The sequence below is a fragment of the Leptidea sinapis genome, chromosome 8 (genome assembly GCF_905404315.1).
Source record: "Leptidea sinapis chromosome 8, ilLepSina1.1, whole genome shotgun sequence".
Taxonomy (NCBI): Eukaryota; Metazoa; Arthropoda; class Insecta; order Lepidoptera; family Pieridae; genus Leptidea; species Leptidea sinapis.
This window is the reverse complement of record NC_066272.1, coordinates 10,811,494-10,838,743: the sequence shown is the minus strand read 5'-3', so window position 1 is coordinate 10,838,743 and position 27,250 is coordinate 10,811,494. Positions and strand designations below refer to the sequence as shown.

The window sequence follows — 27,250 nt, the reverse complement described above, 5'->3', positions numbered from 1 at the left end:
GTGCTCTAATTATGACGCCCAGTTTCTTTGAAGCCAATTTGGCTTTGCCTTCCAGATGACCACGAAATTGGCAATCGCTCGAAATTTCTAATTCTTATTTATAATTTCTACTTAAGACCGAAACACAGTAATGCTTACACATTACTGTCTCACGGCAGAAGTAGGCACAGTTGTGGTACCCATAATCTAGCCGGCATCCTGTGCAAAGGAGCCTCCCACTGGTAGACTGGTAGGTTGCTGTTGCAGATCGCATGAACACCTCCCAGTCAAGGTAAAGTAGCTAAAAATTTGTGTGGTCTATAGCGTGTTTCTGTATCCGAAACGATTGTTCTGCCCGGCGTTCAATGCTTTTTTTAATGAACAATGCCCTTCCACTGAATGGTGGGCATTCACACAGCATCACCTTATTACGAGTTAACCTGGTTTTGACCTTTGACCACGACCTTTGTGTCGAACATTCTTGTCGCACGTGATCCAATATTCATCACCAGTTGTCAATCTCGTTCGTTTCGTTCAACGGTTCGTTTTCAATCATAACAAATATGTACGAAAAAGAAGGACTGGAATTTATATATAAACAAATACTCCATTTTTAGTTCATCCTCCATTTCATTCAGCTTTCTATTAAAACGTGTTTTTAAGATTATGTTTCACAATATTCAAGTAACGCATCAATAACTATTTGATATACAATGTGTCCCGGCATGTAGTAATAGAACTATAGGAGTAGTAACTATAAACTATTTCATGGACGGAAATACCCCATATAGGGGGTCAATTCCAAAACCCTACCAGTCTGGAGCAACTTTTATTTTTATCTTAAAAAAAATACCTTAACTTGTGATAAAACGACAGTTTAAGTTCTACATCCTGTAGAGGTTCAAATTTGGTCTTTTTTAAGGGCAAAGGTAGAGTAATACTATAAATTAAACCTGGCAAATAACTGTTTTTTTTTGTGATTGCCGAAGGGGGAAAGTTTATTTTTTGCAGTATTTGAGCACATCTGGGCGCTTTATTAACCAATCTTTTTCTAATTTTATAATAATATCAGTAAAACAAATTGATGTACGAATCACTCCTCTCGGTCTAATAGTTTAAGAGTTGTTGTTGATCAAATAGACCCCTTTACTTATAGTATTAGTTACTCTACACCTTTGCCCATAAAATAAGACCAAGTTTGAACCTCTATAGGATGTAGAACTTAAACTGTCGTTTTTTCACAAGTTTAGGTGAATTTTTTTAAGATAAAAATAAGTGTTGCTGCAGACTGGTAGGGTTTTGGAATTGACCCCCTGTATGGGGTATTTTCATCCATGAAATAGTTAATAGTTACTACTCCTAAAGTTTCATTACTACATGCCGGGACACATTGTATAAACTGATTGGCAGATAAAAGCTCGTTCACCAGGCAACTACTTGCTAGAAGTAATTCGACGCATTGACAACTTTGCAGTCGGCAGTTTAACTCAACGACACAAAATATTAAATTGTAGTAGATAAGTGGATAGATCTGGGAAATTGGAACTAACTGGTGCGCTGGGCCTAGAAATGGTGGATAACTTTATCTACCTGGGTTCCAACATAAGTAACGATGGTTCGTGCGAGAGGGAAGTACGCAGGAGAATTGGCATGGCGAAGAGCGCTATGTCTCAGCTTGGAAGAATCTGGAGAGATCGCAACATTTCCGTCAAAACTAAGACCAAACTGGTACGGACCCTAGTCTTCTCAATATTTTCGTACGGCGCTGAGACTTGGACACTGAAAGCTGCAGACCGCAAACGCATTAACGCCTTTGAGATGTGGTGCTGGAGAAAGATGCTCCGTATCCCCTGGACAGCATTTCGATCTAATCTCTCCATACTGCGTGAACTCAGGATCTCCTCGCGATTGTCTTCCGAATGTCTGCGCAGAGTTTTAGAATACTTCGGTCACATCGCAAGGAAGGACGATGGAAACCTTGAGAGGCTCATTGTGGTCGGCAAAATAGATGGGAAGAGGCCTCGTGGACGCAGTCCAACACGATGGTCCGATCTGATCCGCTCCGCCCTCGACTCTACAGTTCACAATGCCTTTCATACCGCCAGAGACAGGAATAGATGGAGAGCGATCATACGTGAGAAAGTGATACAGAGGGGTGGTCACGACCCTCAGTACTGAGGAATACGACGCAGGGAGGAGGAGATAAGTTCTAGTGATATGGCAATAAAGAGCGTGACATAGCTGTTCTGCACATTAGTGTAACGATAAGAGTCAGCATTTTTTTTGCGCTATTTTTAATCATATATGCAATATTGTACTGTCATTTCTACTGCTATAAATAATCATAATCTAGTCCCAGGCTGTCGGATCACTTAGATATTCAGCGTAGTAGGATTTACGACAGAGCCATTTTTTAATAAAATATTTAAATTTATTTATAGATAATGCCTCAACAGTTACTGGGATTTATTATATAAGTGTATACATTTACCCTTAAAGCTATTATGTATCTTATGAGGGGACGGAGTGCGACAGGCCTGGTATAACCTCAAAATTACTATACGTGATTGATTGAAAGCAGCGTCACTAGCGGGCGGACAGAGCCGCAGGCATACACTATCACAATATATAAGTTGAGATCACGTACACGGTACACGGCTGCACAATGGGTCACGATTAAGGCAACCATGTCGTCCTTGACTTACGACGGCCGGTGCCTTGTTTTATAAAACCAGATGCTTCACACCCGGAAGTCCATATACGTTGATGACAAAAACATGCCACCACTACACAGTCAATCAATTCCATGACAACATTCGGAATTGGAGTGTCGCCTACAGAATAAGACCTGATTGCATGCTAAAATCAAACACTAGCCCCCTTATTCATAATAGTCTGCTAACTTAAAGCATTGCTAATTCTCACTCTGTCTTCTTCTATTGACCTAAGTCGGAATGAGAAAAAACACTCCTTAGCGGCTGTTTAAAGTTAGCGGACCATTATGAATAAGGGGGGTAGATGATGAACTAGGGACGGACAATCTCTTGGACTTTAGGATCGGACTTGAAGACCAGCTCAGAGTACGTCTCACTTAGTTGGACCCAAGTGGAGTTGGAGGTGCAAATTATCGTAAAATGCAACACTCGCCGACAGCATTCTAAAGGAATCAATTTAGTCTTTTCAACACGAGTTATTTTTTATGAAAATAAGGGATGAGACGATCAGGACGTTCAGCTGGTGGTAATTGATACGTCCTGCCCATTACAATGCACTCCCGCTTAGGATTCTTGAAAAACCCCAAAAAATTCTCAGCGGCACAACAATTGCGCTGGTCACATTTCAGACATAAGATTATACTTCTCATTTGCCCAGTTATTTCACTAGCTACGGCGACCTAATTAATGCCTTTTATACCTTTTTTATGGACTCCACAACGTTTGGACTGATTTTGATGAAATTTCAGGAAATCTTTAGATTTGTCCAGCAATTTATCCTCCAAACTGGTAGATTATTAACATGTTATAAATGATCATTAGCGTTAGTTCAGCTAAGTATGAGTAAAGCACTTCGACATGTGTTTCACTTGTACGAACGAAGGATGCAGGCAAACACCGCAACCCGAAACCACAAACTAGATAAAGATCGGAACCATTCCTTTGAACAAAGCCCTATTTTCTGGAAGAAACGCCATAGCACGTGTTTAGGACCACATATCCACACATCTGTAGAAGCCTGCTGCAGTCTGAACAGATTGGTATGCTTTTGGAATGGCCGTGTCTGCTTGGGGTAAGAAGAAAATGTGACACGTACAACGAACAAGTGACAAACTTTGGTGGCGAGTAAACCTTTGAAAATACGAGGCATAAAACTGTGTACCAAATTTATCAAAGAGCAAACAAATGGATTACTTAAGTGCTACTCATATTAAAGAAATAACTTATATCACCATTGTCTATACCTACGGTAACGGGAAGCTACGGGGAACAAATAAAAAATATATATTATGTCTTTAATGTTTTACTGTTCACGCTCAGAATATAGAGAAACTCTCCTTAACGGCCACATTCCGTCGTAATAATGTATGTAATGGTGAAACACAGGGAAATGTTGAAATATACCTCCGACAGCGGTGATCTTTTAGCCACGGGTGACCTGTGACCCGCAAATGTCTGTTTTTGTTCGTTATTCCTTAAAACTTGGACCACGACAATTGTCATCTAAATCAGTACTCCGAATTGAATGAAATGAAGAGGCTAAAAACTATCATTCTACTGATTTTATAAATTTCATAATAAGTACAGTTGCCTGTCGAACTTAGATCACGGCTTCATCAGACAAATATTATATTAAGTTCCCGGCTACAACATCGACACGAGCGTCAAACTCCACAACATTAACCCACAAGTTTGATAAGATAGCTCGTTATCAGCACCGCGGCCGCCTTACGCGTTATATTTTTCAGTTTCATTCATTGCTGAAACCGCGCGCGACAATAAATCGTTTCCGAGAAACATGCTCGATGTTCCTGGAACCGCCGCTACACTCACACACGCGCGCCATACACGTGACGTAAACACGCGCACGGTATCACTCACACAAGCGCGCGCGGCCCTGATAACAAGCGTGACGAAACAGATCGTTCTCATTACCATTATTTCATACTCTTGCTGCGTACCCGGCTCAACTTACACACAATCAACTTCATACACAGATCATTTACCCAATAGGAGCCGCGATGCGCATGCTCAGCAAATACATTAAAATTACACTTCTTGTTTAGAAAATAAAACCCCTTTAAAGTACTAATAAGTGTTAGACACAAAAAAAAATTGGTATTTAAATATGTTAGCGACAATGTATATTGTACATACGAGTAGAATGTCTGAAACGCGGCAGGCAGTGGATGAGATATTATTCTTTTTACAGTTTATCATGGATGAAAGTTGATTTTTCTGGGAGATGAACTTATTAATGTAAAATAATTATAATAGCTCTGAAGTGTTAAAGATAAATTGTCATTTTTGTGTACGATAAATGAATATTGTATTTAACCACTTAAATTGCTAGTACTTTTATACTGATAAATAAAGCAATTCGTGCGAAATTATTCCCTAACCATTCCAAAATATTCAAAAATGTTCCGCGATAATGTTGAAGTTTTCACATCTGTCAGCATTCCCAGAGTGCAACCCATATTTTCCTTAAATAAATTTCACTATGTCTATACATAATATATAATTAATGAAAGTTTTGATGTCATCAAATGTGATTCCATTTCATCTCAGTCACCATAAGATGCTGGCGGCATTTGACTTTTTCAATATCGTCTCCGAACGGTTAAATGCTATTATTATACTTTACACGAGGAGTAATACAATAAGGCAATCAGTCAGAAGCGGACTTGATATAATGTAAATAGATTGGAAAAATTAATAATAAAAGATATTGGTCAAAGTGCAACGCGAACATAACGGGACTAAGGTGCTTTTTTACGATACAGTCTCAGACTAGTGTGGCGATTCATTGAAACAAGCTTGTAAAATATTGTAATCTAATGACAAACAATTCTGATAAGTTAGGGGACATCAGTGATGGCAAGTAGGCGAACGCTCTTCGAACACAGATCTTATATAAATCGACAAAAGCCAATAGCGATAGTTTACAGTATGTTGTGATCGTTACCTGACCAATGAGCATTCAGTTCCCCGAGCCCGCTCACCTCACTTGATACACAGAATTGTTTGCAATGTCGGTATTAAGAATCTATGGGATGGAAGTCCCTAACGGCGGTTCCCAATATACTATCTACAGATAGAGGTAAATTACTACCTTCTACTGTCAGTAATAAGCTGTCAATAATCTGAAACTGTCACTTAGTCATTCTTATCGCCTTATGTTCGGACGCGTGAATTTCAATTTCCATACAAACTTCTATCGCTGGTAAGCTATACGTCCTCCCATTGACAGACAGCGTATACCGATAAGGTGGGTTACCGTCGATAAGTTTATTGGGTCATTTTGTGTCCTTTGCACCACAACACCATATATCTACAGTTTCTTAACTCTACTAAGAGTTCATGTCCTCGCAGATGGTGTTTCGTTCTCTTCGTGACAAGATCTAAATCCGAGATTCATGGTGGTATTAGTGTCCCTATAGTGTGTACATGTTTGTTCAGCCTGCAAGTGCTAGTGACTGAACTGCCGACCTCCAACTCTTTATATTAATCGTCTCTATTAAGAAATAGAACCACGAAATGGTTCTTGAAATGACTGTAACCACGGTTGAAATCTAAAGCTGTAAAATATAGATATTTGCCTAAACATGCCTGATTCAGTATACGCGGTTTAAAAGATTAGACAATTAACTGGCATAGATACGGCGCGACCAGTTACTTTAGTTATTTTCATAGTATTAAGCCCTATAGTGGTGGGCCCCCGACAGAAGGACCGACAATCTGGCCACGATCGCCAGAATACGTTGTATGTGGGCAGCGCAGGACCGATCGTTGTGGAGATCTTTGGGGGAGGCATTTGTCCAGCAGTAGACGTCTTCCGGCTGATGATGATTATGATGATGAATCCCTTTGGTATATTGTCATGGGGCATTGCTGCCGATATTAGTACCATCTTTATGCTGCTGAAGAGGGCTATTCGCGCTATTTATAACCTAGGTCCTAAAAAATAATTTAGAGCAAAATTTAAAGAAATAAACATTTTAACTGTTGCTTCTCAATATATTCCTGATAATGTTATGTAAAAGCACATAAACTAACTTTCTAGAAACTGTCATATTCATAATGTTAGCACCAGGAACAATCATAAACTAATGATGCTTAACTACTCGCTAAAATGCTTTTACAATATGATCCCAGAATATTCAAAACAAACGTATTTTTTTGAGAAGAGGAAGACAAACGAGCATAAGGGTCACCTGATGGTAAGTGATCACCGCAGCCCATACTCGCTTGTTACATCAGAGGAATTAATTATATACTTAATATGAATTAGGCTGACAGGAACGAGAGATAAACCGTATTCAGTTGGGATGGGGGGCTTTCGGAAAACTTTCCGACGTGTTCAGGGACAAACGAGTGTCTTTAAACCTCGAACCGCCGCACATTCGAACAGTGCATCCTACACATAATGATTTATGGAGCCGAGACTTGGACGCTGACTCGGTCCGCCGACGACAAATCTCCCAAAGGGCTATGGAAAGAGCTATGTTGGGGATTTCTCTATGCGATCACGTCTGGAAACACCGAATCCGCAAGAGAACGGGACTAACTGACATAGCAAAAACCATAGCCTCTAGGAAGTGGAAGTGGTGGGAAATATGGCATTTGTCGTAAGGTCTGACGGAAGATGGGGAAAAAGTTGTTAGAGGAGAGACCACGAAAGGGGTTTCGAAATGATGGGAGACAGCCAGCAAGATGGACGGACGATTTGTTGGTAGCGGCTGGGAAGGACTGGATACGGAAAACTCAGGACCGCACAAAATGGTCTAATATGGAAGAGACCTTTACTCAGTATTGGGTAGATAAAGGTTGAAGAAGAATTAGAAAACCGAAAACATATATTAGTATGTGGCGGGTGAGGATTAAACCCGGGGCTCCGTAAGTATTATGAAATTCAAAAGAATTGTTAAAAGACGATTGTATGGAAAAGGTTGCGATGATAAAAATAACTTCCTTAATGAAGTCACAGATTGGGAATGGAGCGTCCGCTATCAGGCCATTTAAATTATAAATTATTTGAAGTTGACATTAAACAAATACAGTAAGCGAGTAGACGAGATGAATGACATATTCAAGTCGGGTCAAATGTTAGTTCGTCGTAAATTGTCCCGTGATGGCCTGCTGTCACATTTTAGTTTATACAACTGGAGTGCCAAACAGATTGACCGGCACAAAGATACAGGGGTCAATATAGTAATAGAATCAGTCAATAGTGATGTGTCGGCATGTGAAACACTGCAATAAATATCAATTGGTGGACAATATGCTGCGGCCGTGTGTGCTGGGAACGAAACAGAGTACCGAACGAGGGTAGAATTCGAATGTCTCAACACCCCCGAGTAGTGTATTCGCACTTTCCCGCTTGTCGAATTAGAAAAAATAGAAACAGTGGGTAGCTACGAATACTATTCAGGCGGTCATTTAAACAATATATAGAATAAGATATAACATCCAAAAATAACGCCAATAGCTGTCAGTTTATTGTACAGTGTACACAACGGTGACCCAAATTACAAATTTGAATCTAAACTAACGAATTTACATCCACTAATTTACTTATTTATTGAAAAGACCAACGGCTCCAATATGTTCGAAAATTATATTTTACATACCTACTTTACGTAAGATTTTTACAGCGACTGCTTGCCACGGACAGGCCAGATATTTTAGCAATTAAAAAATTAACAAAAATTACGAAGCCCATTGCATTATCTAAGAATAAGGGGCAGCCCTGCCAGACGGCCGCGTACATTTTATTTACGTGACAATTTAAGTACATATTAAAGTGGAGATTGCTTGCATTTAATATGCATTAAAGTGACATTTTGGTTAAAACTTAGTATCCCGTAGCCACGAACTATGAGGTAAAAAATTACGTAAACGCACGAGCCGAGCGTAACGGGCCACGGCAGCGGCCGGCGAGTGCCAGAACCGAATTCTAACCGTTTCGCTTTCTTTCATTCCCATAAAAATGTCCCAATCCTTAAAAAGTCAGAATTTGAGGTTAGGTTATAAGAGTGCTTTTTTCTCTGGAAAGGTGCATTACCTTGTAATAAGAGTGGTATCATTATAATCGTGGGCTTTTTACCTCCTAATTCTTGCTACGGGATACAATATCCAACTTGACATTTTGATATAAAAAGGTGTGTACGCACTTTAATAGTGCTGGCGCAATTTTTTTTTATGGAATAGGAGGACAAACGAGCGTACGGGTCACCTGTTGTTAAGTGATCACCGCCGCCCACAATCTCTTGCAACACCAGAGGAATCACAGGAGCGTTGCCGGCCTTTAAGGAAGGTGTACGCGCTTTTTTTGAAGGTACCCATGTCGTATCGTCCCGGAAAAACCGCACAAGGAAGGATAAAATAACGATTGAAACTCACTTGGTAAGACTGGCTGCAACATTGAAGGATGCACGGCGCGGGGGCTCCGCTGCCGCGTCCACCATGCCTCCTCATCACCACCATCACTGGGTGATGATATCACCGCCACCACACCACACCCCCACTCACATGCGTGCACATCACACACCACAATCCAAATACCTGTTCCGGGCACGGCTCACTGAATGTCACTGATCGCTGCTATTCACTGTTCTTGAGGTACCTGTAACAATATTACTTATTTTAAATACTATATATATAAAAATGAATTGCTGTTCGTTAGTCTCGCTAAAACTCGAGAACGGCTGGACCGATTTAGCCAATTTAGGTCTTGAATTATTTGTGGAAGTCCAGGGAAGGTTTAAAAGGCGAATAAATAGGAAAATGCTGCTAAATTAAATAAAAACAACAAATTTGTTTTTCCTTTGATGTGTCCATACATAATTTCTATGAGAGAATTTATTGACGCACGGTTTGACAGTTCTGTTGTGAAACAATTTCATTACGACAGCAGGGTGCATATTTTACGAAGTAATTTTTGATGTTATGATATATTATTGACAAATTCATATAAAAACATTATTTTATTTATTATATACAGAACAACGTCTGTCGGGTCAACTAGTTTTTAAATAAACTTGGTAGTGTCTTTCTTAATAATACTAAAACAACAACTTTTTATTTCAGGCGTAATATCAATGAACAGTGTACACCACACTTATAACAAAATGCTTTAGAAAGAAATTTTTGACAGACTTTTTGTTCTGACTAATCAATGTAATTGCTTGACCAATTTTGAGAGTTTTCACTGCAAAATAACTCATGTTGTGACGAGTGATTAAGTCTACCTATATTTTAGTAAATGAACTAGGTTTCCATGCACAAAGTTGAAATCTACGAAAATGTGAACAAAATCATTCAGGTTATCCTTTTCCTAGCTGGAAAAACAAATTTAGTCAGACAGAAAGCTGGTATTCTGGTAGGATTGCTGTTTAATTCATTTGCATTTGATTTTGCATTAGATAATTCAATTTATTACTTGCCTTAAGCGTAAGGCCCTGTGCTGGCCCAGGACCAAGGGCGTCGTAAGAGGCAACTAAGGGCTTTTAAGTAGGAGAGTGACATTGCCGTCTTATGACGTCAGCATAATCGGGCCAGGCTCGTCAGGGTTACTTATTACCACACTCGCGCAGAATACCGACGTGAAGTAGCTATGTTTCGCACAGGTTAGTATCGAGGATCGGAGCCCATCCCCTTTGTTCTTCGCCCAGAATATGTCAGCGGCTCTCAAAGAGATTTTACCCCAGCGGTTCTACCAGAGTCGGAGAATCGGCCCGCTCACCGTATTCTGAAGAGGGCACAGAACCGCGCATGTCCGAGGACAAACGAGGCTTTAACACCACGGCAGACTTTTACAACATTAGGGGAATTTAAACGGCGTCCACCACCACCGTGAGACTGCGCAGCCAGCCTTGTGTTATCTTATGGACACGGAGATATCTCCACCGAGCGATACATGATATTTAACATACCCGGGGCAGATAATTGAGCATTTGTTGCCTCATGCCGTCTTCTCTCGAGAAGGTCGCGGAATGGGGTGAAATGAACCTTATTCAATTTAATCCCCAGAAGACTAGTTTGCGTGTTTACCATAAAAAAAAAAACACCATTTGTCGTATCACCGCTCCCCGCAAACACATCCCTTAATGCGTCGTCTAGTATATAGGAATACTGGGTTTCGAAATCTTGAGCTAATGCCAATTCCGCAGTCAACTGGAAGGCAAAGCCAAATTGGCTTCGAAGACGCTGGGTGTCATAAATAGAGTATAAATAGGCAATACACCAAGCCAGCTCACATTCTAGCGTTCTAAAGCGCAGGTCTGGCCACATATGGAGAATTGCTGATAGCTCCAACCATTTGACCCCGTGCAACACAGAGCTGCTCGAATTTTCGGAGCCCAGTACTCTGTGAATGGCTAAATCACCTGGCATTCCGTAGAGATGTCGTCTTCTATCACAATTATCACGGGGAATGTTCTGAAGAGCTATTTCACCTAATTCCTGCTGCCAAATTACACCTTCACATGACAGACCCAAATTAGGATATCATCCCCACCATCTGGATCTGGACTCCCTCTACAGTGAGAATTTCAAGGAAATTTCACACACAACCACTCTGTGGAATGAGCTTCCATGGGTGTCGTTTCCAAGACAATATGACAAAGATGAGATGAAGTGAATTGTCTCTCTGCCTATTTAACCAAGTATTTATTAACTATTTAACCAAATTAATTATAAGTACCTAGTAAAGTTTAATATGAATTTAGGTAAATAGAAAAAAGAAATTTGAAGCTTTCTTGGTTGGGATGCAACTCCTATACCTAATTGATTTTACACAATTAACTTAGTTTGTGTCTACTTATATACATATTTAGAGAGAGAGATATAGTTTAGAGTACACCTTGATTGTTACATACTAAAATTATGGGCAATGTCTATTATCATTGTATTTTTAATTAAGTAGCTACTTTTTTAATTACTCTGTGGTTACTTGCTGTTTCATTAGAAAGAAATATTAAATGTGTTTCAAATTAGGATGGTCTTTCAATTTACTATATATTTCTGTATTATTGTATGGTAGGTGGTATCTATGGTGTGTATATGTATGGTCTTTTTCAGGTGGTATACCATATTATGATATGGTATACCACCTGAAAAAGAAGCTGATAGGGCCTAATAGCAAAGTAAAGTTTTTATTTTACTGATTTTTTTAAAAAATAATTTTTAAATAGGCTTACTTATTTATTTTTGATTTCATTTGATGAACTATTTTATTAAGCAATAATAATTTATAATCAAAATCAAACTTCTCATTGTGTATTATTATATTATACGTTCATACTACTGCAATTTGCTTATAATCACCATAGTACAACCAGAATTAATAATTAACGTTATGTTTATTTATTTTAATTGCGTTACTTAGTTACTAAACAAAATTGAAGTACTAAATTATCATAGCACCTCGTAAGGCATAGCAATGAACAACAGAGGAGCAGACATTCAAAAATTTTATTCCCTATTTTTATTAATTATTAGAATTATTTGCGATCTTCAGGGTACTGAACGCACAGGGCGTGAGATAGACTGTCTCCTTACCAGTTTTAAAATATATCGATTAAATATTTAGATTACATTTAAATATTGCAGTCAATAATCAATATTGAAAGACCTCACTGGCCATGACAAACAGTTTTACACCTAAACATAACATACCTACGATACCATATGAGATCATCAATACAGCAAATAAATTTAAATATGACTCACCAGTTTATTTATTAGCGGTTCTGAAAGAGCGCGTAGGTTATCATTATCGTACAATAAACGAAACACGTCAATCGTCATGAACAATCAGATAGCCCCGAGCTCACGATACTGGATAGTTGGATACAGCACTTCGTAATTTCAAACTACTTACTCAGTAGGTAACCATGTAAATCAATTATTTACTTATGAACAAAATTGCCCAAATTTGAAAATTATGCTAAACAAACAAAGGAGTTACAGTACTTTGTATTGCAGAAGTGAATAATTTAGATTATAAATATAAAATTGAAAGTTCAATACAGCGCCATCTAGAATAAATACTAGAAATAATACTAGTTCGAATTAAGCTCGTAGAGTAGATTCTGCTGAATAATTCGGTCCGTCAATATGTACATGACGTTATGAGTGACACTGACAAATGACAATGACTAAAGTATCCAGAATAAGATTTTTTTTTAATTTCACTCCTTTTTGGAGACTTTGGCTTTCCATGCATCCTCCAGCTTCAAGTTTTCTTTCATCGATTCACATTTCAAATTTTCTTGTATGTTCTACTTCAAAGTGTTTTTATTTATTATAAGGTAGGGAAACGAATCACGTTACAAAAATGTACAACACGAGAATTTTGATATTTGATATGGTTAAGATAAATGTTATGGTAAATAAATATAAACAAAAAAAAATAGATGATACATTATTTACAATTTAATATTATTGCTATAAATATATCTAGAAAGTATACTATACAATATAGGATCAAGATAAGTCAGGAGGGTTTTTATAGAAGTGGGGACGAATGGATATCAAACTATCTAAAAAGGAAGTTCGGTCATATTTAGGACAGGAAAAGAATAATTGATCCAGATCCCCAAAGTCATGTCCGCATTCACATTGTGGACTATCTATAATATATAGTTTAAAGGGGAATTTGTCACCACACACCACAGCTTCATTTGCAAGTGTGTCGGCTGTTTCGTTGTCTATTATGCCACAGTGGCTAGGTATCCAGACAAAAGTGACTGAAAGACCTTTTGTTGAACACTCGCAAAGATTACTTCTAATGTCTGCTATAATATGAAAAAATGATTTTGATTTGAAGGGATATCGCAAAAGAGCCCGTAAAGCACTCTTGGAATCACATAAAATTAAACTATTATTAAGTTCACAAAGTAAGACATATTCTAATGCTTTGGCGATGCCAAGACATTTAGCAGTAAAAACTGACGTGTTAGATGGGCATTTTATTTTTTGAACAATATTATATTGGGCTTGATAAACTTCTACTCCTACAAAATCTTCTGACTTGTGTTTTGACGCATCGGTATAAATATGATGCCATCCTGGCCAGTTTTCTTTAACAACAGCATTAAAATAATTATTGGCATTATATTTTTCAATAATTGCAAGATAATGAACAGTCGGAATGGTAGATAAGGCTGCATATTTACATTTAAATAAATCAAGCTTCGGAGATCGATGTATCGGGTAGTGAATCAATTTTTACTCATAACTTTTTACCAAACAAGGGAGTGGCTTGTTATTCCAATAACTTGATGATTCAATGAGATCCGTGAGAGTATTTAATTTGGTTATTAAGGGGCTATTCGAAAATTGTAAAACACGAAAAAACAGACGATCAGACAAAAACTGGCGCCTTAAATAAAGCGGGGGTTCGTTACACTCTACTTGTAATGCATTCGAAGGACTAGATTTCAAGGATCCAGTTATTATTCTCATAGCTTTTGATTGGATAGAATCTAGTTTTCTTAGACCTGCTAAATAACAGGGCTCTAACAAGAAGGTTCCGTAATCAAGGATACTCCGTACTGTAGCATTGTAAAGTAGCTTCAGGGAAATCGGATGTGCACCCCACCAAACACCAGAGAGGCATCTCATTAAATTAAGACGCTTTTCACATTTAGTAACTACGTATTCACAATGAGCCATTCCTGTCAGTTTTGAATCTAAAACGAGTCCCAAAAACTTGGGATTGACATGGTTATTAGCTGGTATTCGACGATTATCGTAAAATATGGAAATTGGAGGATGTAAACGTTGACGCGTGAAGATAACTATCGAACTTTTGAGAGGTGAAATGCTGAGACCATTTTCATCCATCCAAAGTTTTAAAAGGAATTTAATTTTCAGCTACATAATGAACTTATGGCTTGAGGAATCTTTGAAGCACAATCCAAAAATCTTTTGGTCACACGTCAAAACTAGAAATAAAAATAAAAAAGCGTATACCAGCGAAATGTTTTTGAATGATAAATCAGCGTCGAATGGTAAAGCAATCTGTGATTTGTTTGCTTCCAACTTCTCCTAAATCTATAAGTATGTTGCTACTCATAGTTATCCTAGACGGGACAATGCAGTTCATTGTAATACTTTATTATCATGTCAAATTTTCCGTGAAGATATAACTAAACTTTTAAAGGGATTAAATATATACAAAGGAGCAGGCTGTGATAACATACCAGCATTATTCATTGTCAAGTGTGCAGAACCCTTATCATATCCACTGGAAAAAATCTATAATAAATCCTTAACTTGCGGTGTCTTCCCGTTACGATGGAAGTAAGCCCGCGTAGTACCAATCTACTAATCAGGTGGCAGGGAAATGGTAAGTAACTATAGGCCAATCTCAATATTACCGGTATTAGGTAGTTTAGTAGTATTTGAAAAATTAGTTTGCAAAGTACTCACATGGCATTTAAGACATATTATAACTACTAATCAGCACGGTTTCTTGGCGAATAAGTCTACCGCTACTAATTTGGTATCTTTTGTTGAAAGCATTTCTAAAATCGTAGACTCTAGATCTTCTGTGGACGTCATATACACCGTTTTCAGCATGGCGTTCGATCGAGTTAACCATTAAATCTCAACCGAAAAACTTGCTGCGTCGGGAATCGGAAATAGCCTTCTTAGATGGTTCAGTTCATACCTTGCAAATAGATCTGGTATAGTGGCAGTAAATGGATTCAACTCATCCACATATCCAATGACAACTGGTGTACCACAAGGCTCCCATCTGGGTCCTGTTTTATTTAATTTGTTTATTAATGACCTGTGTACAAATATCCATCATTCAGAATGTTATTTATTTGCGGACGATTTAAAAATTGCCAGATGTGTGAATTCTATTAGCGACTCTGAAAAGCTTCAAGAGGATTTAAATAGATTAGCTTACTGGGGTAAATGTAACCTTATGGTATTAAATGCTGAGAAATGTTTTCATCTGAGATTTTCCAGAAAAAGGCTAAATAGCTGTTAAGATATTATAGTGTACAAACTAAGTGATACAACTCTTAAGCAAGTTGAGCAGATTCCGGATCTTGGAGTGATTTTGGATAGCAACCTAAGATTTGACCATCACATTAGTAACATTACTTCCAAGGCTTTTAAGATGCTCGGGTTTGTTCTGCGGAATACCAAGGAATTCAAAAATTCTGAAACAATGATTGTGCTATATAATGCGCTGGTGAGAAGTTGCCTTGAGTATTGTTCTGTTGTTTGGAACCCTTATTATAACAAATAGACATCTCGACAGCTAGTAGCAGGCTAGCAAATTATAAAATGATATCCTTGGAGGATCGTAGGCAAATCGATGAACAGATATTTTTATATAAAATCATTAATGGGATGTTGGATTGCCCGTAGTAGTAGTAGTATTGAACGAGATAAATATTCACATGCCAACTAGAGCACCTGAACTGGCAAAATATAAACCGTTGTAGCTGTACCTACAACCAATAATATCAATTAATACAAATGTCTAATACCTAACTTGTAACGTAGCATTATAGATCGTAGAAATAGTAATCGTGCATAATAACTGTAATAAGCGTATGCCGAAAGATTCGTTCTGACAAGAACATTTTATTTTATATAACGTAGTATTAGCTCTGATAAGAATATTTTATTTTGTATAACGTAATATTAGCTCTGATAAGAACCATTTCATAATGCTGTACATCAACTCATAGAATCATACGGATCACCAGTTTAGTCATCTCAGTGAAGTTTCAAGCATCGTACTTTCTCTCGACGATCGCAGATATACTCACGTGATCAGTCATATGCTCCGCGTTACACAACCGCACAGCAAGGCCGAGCGTCCTCGAATGAAGCGTCGGGACTCGGGCGTCGATCGCTATTCATGCAATTTTAATCACTGAGCAATAACGTAGGTGCGGAATGCTCATTGACATCGTATGATCGAGGTTCGACGCGAGTTTACACAAACTGCGATAGCATTAGTTTTAGAGCGTGATAGAACACATAATATTATTCTCAAATCTTATTGAATGAAACGTTTTACTATTGGTTAAAATGTAAGCTCTAGTATTGGTGTGTATTTTCTGAACTTGTAAATATTTTTTAAGTAACGATTGTAATTGGGTAACTAGTTTTAAGGATTTTGTATATATATCGTGTAACTTTTTAATAAATCATATCTTCCATATATCTTCCACATATTCCTCACAGTCAAGCAGTTGTTTTATTTAATCGCCAAACAGTCAGTCTCTAAGCCGTTTATGCCTGATCGAGCAAACTCTAATCTCGGATTTAACTCCCCACTGAATAGGCTGTTGCGTCAATACAACACTATAATTTGAAACAAGCGATCTATAGATGTTTTTGGAGATACAGTAGCACAATTTAAGAGAAACCTGACGCTCTGATTAGTAGAATTTATAATAAAAAACGCATTGACAAAATATATTATACCTATATTGTATTTTAGTGATTATATTGAAGTGACTGTATTGTAGCTTGTAATGATTTGTGGAATTCATTTGTCTTTTTATATTGTTTTAACATGTTAGCCTTATAGGACTTCAATTTACTTTTTTTTAAGAAACCTGCCAAATGAAACAAGATGTAGAGTGGTACTGTCATTTGGTGAATTTATTTCTCTTTGTACGTGCACAATAAATGAAGCTATGTCATTTTTGTTGTACTTTATCCTTCCAATAGAAGCTTTGAGATCTGAACCAATATTGTTGGAATTATTGGATTATTTTCACTAGTGATATTAGATGTTTCTAAAGGTTTATTAGTAAATTCTATTGAAGTATCACTAATTTCACTGCTTGAGCGTGCTTCCTCTATTTCATATTACAGGTTTTGCAAATTTTATGTAAATGGGTACCTTCAAGAAAAGCGCGTACACCTTCCTTAAAGGCCGGCAACGCTCTGGTGATTCCTCTGGTGTTGCAGGAGAGTGTGGGCGGCGGTGATCACTTAACACCAGGTGACCCGTACGCTCGTTTGTCCTCCTATTCCATAAAAAAAATGAGATCTTTTGCGATTGTACGCTTGGAAATAGAACTATCCGTGTCCATTTCCGAATCATTAGTTGTCAATACGGTAATAAAATTAGCCGCCGGGGGAACTATCTCAGCCCCCGGGGCGGTCAAGTCAGGCGGCTTGTTCTTATTGTGATATTGTTATTGCTCTTGTTCATATTATGATATTATACATAAAAACTTACCTGAACTCTAGCTAAACACTAAACCTATTATTATATTAACACAAAATATACATACAATTTACACTAATAAACTATAATAATACTGATAAAATCAAAAATGAAAATTCAGCGAAAGAAAAAACGACCAATCGATTCAACGTTTCCCGCGCTTTCAGAATAAGATTTGGTTTGACAAGATTTTGAGCTTGGATAAAGTATTTATGTGGATAGGACAAAATAAAAATATAACCCGTCACAATAATGAAACAAATCTACAATGGCGGAGATACACGTCGGTCTAACAGCGAAATAAGGATGGCAGATAAGTGATGTTACAAGTGCGAGTGAGAGACCGTTAATGGCTGCCATTTTCAATTCGTTTCTTAATTGGCACGTGTTATACCGTGTTTGAATGAAATCACAACATACAATTACACTATAGATAATAAAAAGGATGGAAATAGTATCGTGTCTTTCATAGAGTTTCCGTTTTGTTTGTAGGTTACAATCTTTTCCGTCAACCAACACGACGACCTCGATCTTCAAAGAAATTATTAATAAATGACATAATGATCATATTATAAGAATATATTATATAGATGGATGGATACACATCTACTATCAATTAATCTGCTTTATTTTATTTCATCGTCTTTTTTGTTGACATAAGTTGTATTAATAATATGGACGGAAAATATCAGACTATTTTTAAAAAATTCTGTTTTTAACTTTTAAACTGGCCTATTTTCGTCCGCTAATAGTAGTAAGAAATAATAATCATTTTTCATCCTACAGTATTGGTGACATCTTTTGGCACCGCATAATTATATAGGAAAAATTTGTATGTTCTGTAGTTCCATTTTCATACGTCTCAGCTGAGAGCTGAGTAGCTACACACTACAAAATGACTCAAATCACTCGGATTTTTTACCCCAGTGCTTGTTGAAACCATAAACTTTGTATACTAGTGTAATAGACGACGCCTGTGTGAAAGTGAGATAACTATCCTTACATAAAAACCTATATGAGGGTAAAAGACGGAAAAGATGAAGACCATGAAACTATTTCGTGTACATTAGTATCCTGTCAAATTGGACTGCGTTTTAATTTTAGTGTTCTAGTCGATCGAGGTAAACATTAAACAATGCACTCCCAAAGATAGTGTGTTGGTTTGAGACGAATAATCTGCATTTAAACAGTATAAAAACAAAGTGTTTACGGTTTATTACACAAAACACAGCGGAAGTAGAAACCAACGTACTTATAAATGACCAGAGATTGGAAGTTGTGGACACTAAGGACTTCTGGGTATCACGTAAGATAAAAAGCTTCAGTGGGGTCCACATAATGCCAAACTAGCAGATAGACTCAGCGCTGCGGCAAACGAAGTTAGAAAGATTAGAGAACACGAGTTAGAATGATTAGAGTACACGAATGTTGCGACCGCTACATAAGTGTTCTTCAGGTATTTTCACAGCGTCATGACGTACGGTGTTTTACTGTGGGTTCATAATGCTGACATTGATATAGGTGTTTGCTCTGCAAAAGAGAGCTATTCGTGCTATCGTGTATATACCAGCTTCTTTATAGACAGTTTCTCCAAGAAAATTTTTAAGAAATAAATGTAATGACTGTTCATTGTTAGTCATTTGTGAAAATTTAATACACGCTCACAAAAATCGTCACATTTTTGCTCTTAATAGTTATTTTCATTAAACACTAGAAATAAGGGATTGCTTGTAGCTAATTCTAGAAGGCTTCCTGAGTTACATTATACATGCTTTAAGGGTAAATGTATATACTTTTATAATATAGTCCCAGCCACTGTTCAGGCATCATCCATAAATAAATTGAAAAAATAAATAAATATAAAAAAATAGCTCTGTCGTAAATCCTACTACTCCACAGCTGAATATTTAAGTGTTCGGACAGCCTGGGACTAACATAGATACGTTAGCATTTTTTATAATTATTGTTATAATAATGTTCTTTTTTAATTTGCATCAAATGAAATCAAAATACAAAGAATACATACAAAAACTTCCAATCCAATTAGATTATTACTGAATTTTTGCCATCGATAAAGCATTGACGTCGTTGTCACTTCACAAACTCATGTGAGCTGAAAACTAGCACACATGAACATTCAGTCTCCACGTAATTAGGAGAGTTTTATGTATATTATATTAAGTTTATGGTTAACCATATACATACATACTAATAGTAATCCACTAGAAAATTCCGCTTAAAAATCCGCGACGAGGCCTTACAAATCACAGACTAATATTACAATTCGACAAAGTATTATGGCAATATTTATTAAATTCTTGAAACTTGATCGAATATTTATAACGTAGGTAATTTTGCTTTATGGATACTTTCTCTATGTTGTGGTGATTGGAAGGAAATAACGAATTTATATGTTTTGTACAGACGTCTCGTTATTAAAAAAATATATGGATTTATTAAATAGAATGAAATTGAGATACCTACTTAATTTTTTAATAATGTTTTCACTATGAACATAAGTAATTGAAAGCTATTTCATATTTTATAGATTCGAAGCAGGCTTGAAAGTATATAAAATTTATGACGTCTGTGCAACTATACTTTGTTTTTGTTAAACTATTCTGCTTTTATGAAAAATGATTGCTATCAATGAATTCAATGATGTACCTACAATACAATCAAGAGCAACCTTTGTGACAATGTCTGCATCTGTTGACTAAAATTTGAAACTTATTTAAGCTTTTAAAAACAAGGTCAAGTGTTTTCGTCAACACTATTAAGATTAAAATAGTTTTAATTTTAGGATTGTGATTAAGTGTTTGTGCACTTATTACATATTTATGGTTTTGCTTATGTGATAGTGTCCGCGAAAATGATTAGTACTTTGTTTTTCGCAATCACAACGTTACATGAACATGGATGACCTAAAATGTGAATACGTAAATCAAAAAGGATGCTTTAGATTGTATCCAGAAGTGCGTTCTAGGGAAAGTAATGGCTAAATCGTCTAGCATCGACTATCAAACTTGGTACTTATTTAGGATTATTGTGTACATCTTGGTCAAAAGTGAAAATGTGATGTGTCAAACTGATTGTTTACTTCGCGATAGATGGGTGACGGTGCGCGGCCTGTAAGAAGTGATTCGTAAGGGATTGGGAGACGGAACGGAATGTCGAACTGTTCTAGTCCCCTAAACGGCAGCTACGATGCAGCCGAACCCTCGATGAGACTTTCAGTCCGAAAAGACCTATTTCCTGATGATTGTTTACAAAACTCCGCCACCGATTCCGACGAGGACGTCGAAGATGACCAGGTCGAGGGTGCCTCTTTTGTGAAGTTAGAGACGGACTTCGAACAGAGTATAGACGAAATAGCACATCAAAAATTACAAACAATGAACGGGACAATAAAATCTCCACCATCTCACCGAAAACGGCACAAGAGTTCTAGACATGACTCTAGCCAATCAACATTGAATGGGTATCTTCCTACTGAGCGGAAGAGGAAAAAAAAATCACATAAATCCCACAGCCGACCTCATAAAAATAACAGTATAGTTTCAAAAGTTAAAGGTGGGAAAAACTTGAACTTAGTGAGCAGTAGTGAGTGTCAGGAAGATGAAGAGGAGTTGGATGAAAGTGAAAGTTCTGAAGATGAAGTGCTTAAGAGTAGTGTTAAGTTACGAGTTTTACCGAGACAGAGTGGCAAGCCCTACAGCCATGAACTTAGTCAATTATCATCTAAAAAAAGTAAATCTAGGAACTCTGCTAAGGAGCATAGGAGACATGTTGTGATACCTTGTAGTGGAAAGCCCCGTTCAATGCTGAACCTGTGTAGTTCTCGTAGCAAGAAAAAGTCTAAAAAGTCTGAGTGTACTGCCACATATCAAAGTCAGATAGTGGACACGAGTACAAAATTAAAGATAAAGATTAGAAAAACAGGCACTCGCTGTGAGACCCTGGCTGTGGTGAGTAGTGTTACATTATTATTGTCAATTCCTCTGTTAAATTACTCTTTAATTCTATTTCTTTTCATCCATTATTTTTTAACTGTTTCTAGAAGTTTCACTATTATACAAAGTGGTATATTTTTATTAAAATTTATATATTCACTAGAAAACCCTTGATTTTAATTATTCATAAAATTAACATATTTACACTGTACTCCATGTTTTTTGTTGTGTTAATTTTTTTTAAATTAAAAAACATTACATAAGATTTATTTTGGGCTTATGTTTGTTACTTATTATTATGTAAAAGTGACTCAAGATGCTGCTACAATAGTACCATGGGTACTTTCACTTTGTGACAGGTTAACTTCAGCATTCTGCATGTAAATCTCTTCTATCATTTGAAATATTTTTTAACACTGTTATATACGAAACATTTCAGTTTTGTTTATTTTATATTTATTACCTTTACTGTTTCAATGAACCTTGGCATTCCCATAACAACTTTCTAAAATTCTGTGTTATTGTTCCACATTAATGTTAATCATTACTCAATGTAATGAATTACTTCTTGAATTCAAGGAGTATTGCCAGTATATACTTGTGGCCCAAATTCAACAATATTAGTGATCATGATCCATGTTTCTGGTTCAATTTATTGCCATCAAGATATGAGTATCCACAATCTTACACACAGTTTTAAATCGCAAACATACTTAACAACATCTAAACAGGCATAATTTACATTCTTCTCGGAAGACTACAACTGCTAAAATAAATGATATCCTCTGAATCTAATTCATTTTAATATTTCACTATGTATATATGTGGTAATTATGTTGATTATAGATAAATTTCTACTCCATTTACCTCCTTTTTATGTCAGTTATCAGTCAGCATGGGTCTCAATTAATAGTGGGTGGTATACCCATATTATGCATAAGTATTGCTGACCCTGTTTGCTGTTGGGACAAATACCTTCTTAATGAACCATTAAAAATATTGTATCTCCTTATTGATCCCATCTATATATATATATAATGAAAATGATCTTTGTTTGAGGTTCAGTCACGCCTAAATCACTGATCATATTGACATAAACTATCACATTGGATGCGAAATTTATCCTAGATGGGTTATGGCTACTTATTTTTCGAATTCCAACATTCCTTCATTAATATATTTCCTTTTAAAATTCACCTAGCGAAGTGGGCAGGATCACCTAGTTTTATTATACAGGTGTCCGAGAAGTTGATGTCCAAAGCTAAAATTTGAAAGCCTCATGGTGATGAGAATCCGAATCACCCCTATGTATGTTCTACGATTTTGTGTAGTTTAGGAGACAATAATTTCATTCCCTTTTTTTATCCACTTTTTTCACCTAATTGTGGTTAAGGATATTTTTCTAATTTTTTTGAACACTTTTAGTTAATTTTATTGTTGATAATTATTAACTACGGTTGCAATAACCACATAAGAAACTGTGAATAGTTTAGACAATGCGGAACTAGTTTAGAATTGAGTTGTAAGGTCAAGATAACTGCTCCAGCTAAATTGATGAAAATGTTCAAGGTATCAAAAATAAAATAAAAAGAAAAAAGCCTATGGCTTCTAACTATTTTTAAAAACTTCCCAGAACATTGGCCAATAAAATGAGCCAAATTCAAATTTTAGCTTTGGAAGTCAACTTCTCGGCCACCCATAAGAAAAATTTAAAATTATTTGTGTATTAACAGCCGTTCCCAATATTCAGTCTATCTCTTACTTGTGATAAAAATCGTAACTATCATTGACTTTTCTGTCCCAATATATTTATCGACTGTAACCTTATCCATACACACTGTCTATCATGTTTGTATGGGAATTGCAATTCACATGTCCCAATATAAGGCGATAAGAATGACTTATCTGGTATATTGGGACACCTTCAGATTATTGACAGCTAATTACTGACAGTCAAAGGTAGTAATTTATCTCTATCTGTAGATAGTATATTGGGAATGGCCGTAAGATTATATAACAACATAGTACATACAATCCATTAAATCATAATTAAGAAATGTGGATATGTAGTAAAATAAACTGTGATTATTGAGTTCATTCAGTCAACACAGAAACTTACAGATATCCAAATATTTTTGTCTAAAATTTATAAACAATGATCATGCTCACTTGAATACTAGGAGGTGGCTATTTCTCTGTAAAAAGCTGCAAACTTGGAATGTTCTATAAGTTTAAGAAAGTTCTTGGGTGATAACTGAGAACATATAAATATATATATATATGTTCACTATTTTGTTCGTTGTACATACACTTACACTTGAATAATAAATATTATGGCCCTTATAGTAGCAGTCAACACATGTGTACATGGATGGTTTCCTTTTTAAACGAATCAAATATCATTTATTTAAATTTCTTTGAGATCTAAATACATACCAATAAATATTTTTTAAGTTTGTATTGTTGTGCCTCTATCCTAAAAAAATCCCTACAAATATTATTAATGTGAATGTAAGTTTGTTACACTTTCATACTTTTTATGTCAGTTATCAGTCAGCATGGGTCTCAATTAATAGTGGGTGGTATACCCATATTATGCATAAGTATTGCTGACCCTGTTTGCTGTTGGGACAAATACCTTCTTGATGAACCATTAAAAATATTGTATCTCCTTATTGATCCCATCTATATATATATATATATATAATGAAAATGATCTTTGTTTGAGGTTCAGTCACGCCTAAATCACTGATCATATTGACATAAACTATCACATTGGATGCGAAATTTATCCTAGATGGGTTATGGCTACTTATTTTTCGAATTCCAACATTCCTTCATTAATATATTTCCTTTTAAAATTCACCTAGCGAAGTGGGCAGGATCACCTAGTTTTATTATACAGGTGTCCGAGAAGTTGATGTCCAAAGCTAAAATTTGAAAGCCTCATTATGATGAGAATCCGAATCACCCCTATGTATATTCTACGATTTTGCGTAGTTTAGGAGACAATAATTTTATTCCCTTTTTTTTATCCGCTTTTTTCACCTAATTGTGGTTAAGGATGTTTTTCTAATTTTTTTGAACACTTTTAGTTAATTTTATTGTTGATAATTATTAACTACGGTTGCAATAACCACATAATAAACTGTGAATAGTTTAGACAATGTGGAACTAGTTTAGAATTTCTATATCTTTCTAACTTTCCCAGGAGGTAAAAAATAAACTTCCTTAAAACACGGTTAGTAACACTTTTAAGTTTATGTTAAATTTAGGTCTTTTATTTATCTATTCTATTCTATTCTTTCTAGTGGCTTCTGTGGAAGGGGCACCACAACTTGCCAATGTCACGTTTCAGTAGACCAACATTAAGGCAGTACTAAGTCTGCCGGGTCAGCTAGTATTTAAATACAAAAATTACTTATTCTTTATTTAAATATTAAATTAGTACTCTTCTTATCCAGAATACCAGTTGTAAATACTGTTACCTAGCTAATAGCTATACCTTATTAGCTCGACTCATCTTCAGGATCTTACACTATTAGATTGTATGTATTATTGTAATGAAAATTGCAGGTAGCTCCTACACCATCTGTAGTTGATTTGCCGCCGAAAAAGTCTAAAAAGAAAAGAGCTGCTTCTCCTGTACCAAGTGAGAGTTCTGGTGAAGAATACGACCCTTCACGAGGAGAGACTTCAGCTGTCATGAGTGTTGCAGCTCCCAAGCCGCGACATTCCCGGCAAGCAAAAAATCGCAAGCCTAATAGTAATACGAAGTGTAAAGGTAATGAATATATTTTTATATATATAGCATATAGAACCACTTAATACCTTAAATTTTACGCTTTTCGACGTCTAGTGTGCGATTATTTTACATAAAAAACGACCTGATTTGGAGCGTTTCAATCCAGCTGTGATGTAGGATTTCCTCACGATCCATCCCTTCACCGTAGGAGTGATCTGTAATCGGAAATATTAATTCATTAAAACACTTTGCTACGTGGTGGGCGTGGATCGAACCTTCTTTTTCATATGCCTCTTAAGTTGTCGTTAGAGGCGACTAAGAAACCTTTCGATGTGGGAGAGTCACGCTGCAGTGAATACACCTGGAACGGGACAGATGCAACGTCTATTTCAGAGGTCCTGCAAGAGATTTTACGAGGTCTTCCAGAATCCCTTTCCGTGCATTCTCGCTTGGGCCGCTTGGCTTGGGTCATATTCTGGGAAAACACAAAATCGACCAACCCAAAAACACCACTATACCCCGCTCCTCGCTTTATGTGGATTTGTGCAACATTGGGAGAATCCACTCCAACCTTAACGCCGTCCTTCCTCACTGCTAACAGAGTATTTAACATTCCTGGGGTCCAAAATTATATATATACGAGGGGAGGTCAAAAAGTTCGCGGAATGACTGGGAAAAAAGATGAAATGATACATTATGTTATTTTTCCTTTTCAATATATTCCCCCTTAACACGAATACATTTTTGGGATCTGGCATATAACTTATTAATACCGTCGAAAAAATAGGTTTTGTCTTGGGCGTCAAAATACGCCGAAATCGCCGACTTGACTTCATCATCGTCTCTAAATTTTTTTCCACGCAGCTCTTTCTTCATCTTTGGGAATAAATAAAAATCGCTAGGGGCCAGGTCTGGACTGTAGGGTGGATGGCGTAGTTGTTCAAAACCGCATCGATGAATGGCAGCCGTCGCAACATGACTCGTGTGAACGGGCGCGTTGTCGTGCAAAAGGAGTACACCTTTTGTCAGTTTTCCTCTTCTTTTTTCTTTAATAGCTTCTTTTAATCGGTCCAATAGGGAAGCGTAGTACTCTCCCGTTATAGAAACACCACGTTCTTTATAATCGATCAAAAGAATACCTTCAGTATCCCAAAAAATAGTCGCCATGATCTTTCCGGCCGATTGCGACACTTTAAATTTTTTTGGGGGTGGTGTGCCTTTTTTGTGCCACTGCATCGACTCCTGCTTTGACTCAGGCTCATAGTGGTGAACCCAAGTTTCATCACCGGTTACAATTCGGGCCATAATTTCTTCCCTAACTTCTCCACAGCGGTCCAAATACTCGCGGGAACAGTTGACGCGCTCACGTTTTTGCAGCGGCGTGAGCATTCTCGGGACCCACCTTGAACACACTTTACTCATGCCAAGATGTTGATGAAGAATATTTAAAATTGTGGTTTCTGATACTCCAACTGATGCTGCAAGTTGTTTCTTCTTCAACCTTCCGTCTTCCAATACAAGTTTTTCAACTTTTTCAATGATTTCCGGCGTAGTGGCCTCAATGGGCCGTCCAGGTCGAGGATCATCTTCAATTGACTCCCTTCCTTGCTTGAAAAGGCCGTGCCATTTGTAAATC

General features: G+C 36.7%; 3 protein-coding genes across 3 annotated transcripts in view; 1 reads left to right on the top strand and 2 right to left on the bottom strand.

Moving 5' to 3' along the window:
- LOC126965665 (uncharacterized) overlaps window positions 1-12,700 on the bottom strand; it is a 105,466-nt gene extending 92,766 nt beyond the window's left edge. The window contains exons 1-2 of the mRNA XM_050809378.1: window positions 12,429-12,700; window positions 9,099-9,321 (exon numbers count right to left, since the gene is read on the bottom strand). Coding sequence (XP_050665335.1) covers window positions 9,099-9,163 — 65 coding nt within the window. The 5' untranslated portion in view covers window positions 9,164-9,321; window positions 12,429-12,700. The remainder of the gene's footprint in view (window positions 1-9,098; window positions 9,322-12,428) is intronic.
- LOC126965679 (rab-like protein 6) overlaps window positions 1-27,250 on the bottom strand; it is a 339,766-nt gene that overhangs the window by 263,396 nt on the left and 49,120 nt on the right. The window lies entirely within an intron of this gene.
- LOC126965652 (AT-rich interactive domain-containing protein 1A-like) overlaps window positions 20,567-27,250 on the top strand; it is a 32,206-nt gene continuing 25,522 nt past the window's right edge. Inside the window, exons 1-2 of the mRNA XM_050809342.1 lie at window positions 20,567-21,884; window positions 25,446-25,653. Coding sequence (XP_050665299.1) covers window positions 21,087-21,884; window positions 25,446-25,653 — 1,006 coding nt within the window. The 5' untranslated portion in view covers window positions 20,567-21,086. The remainder of the gene's footprint in view (window positions 21,885-25,445; window positions 25,654-27,250) is intronic.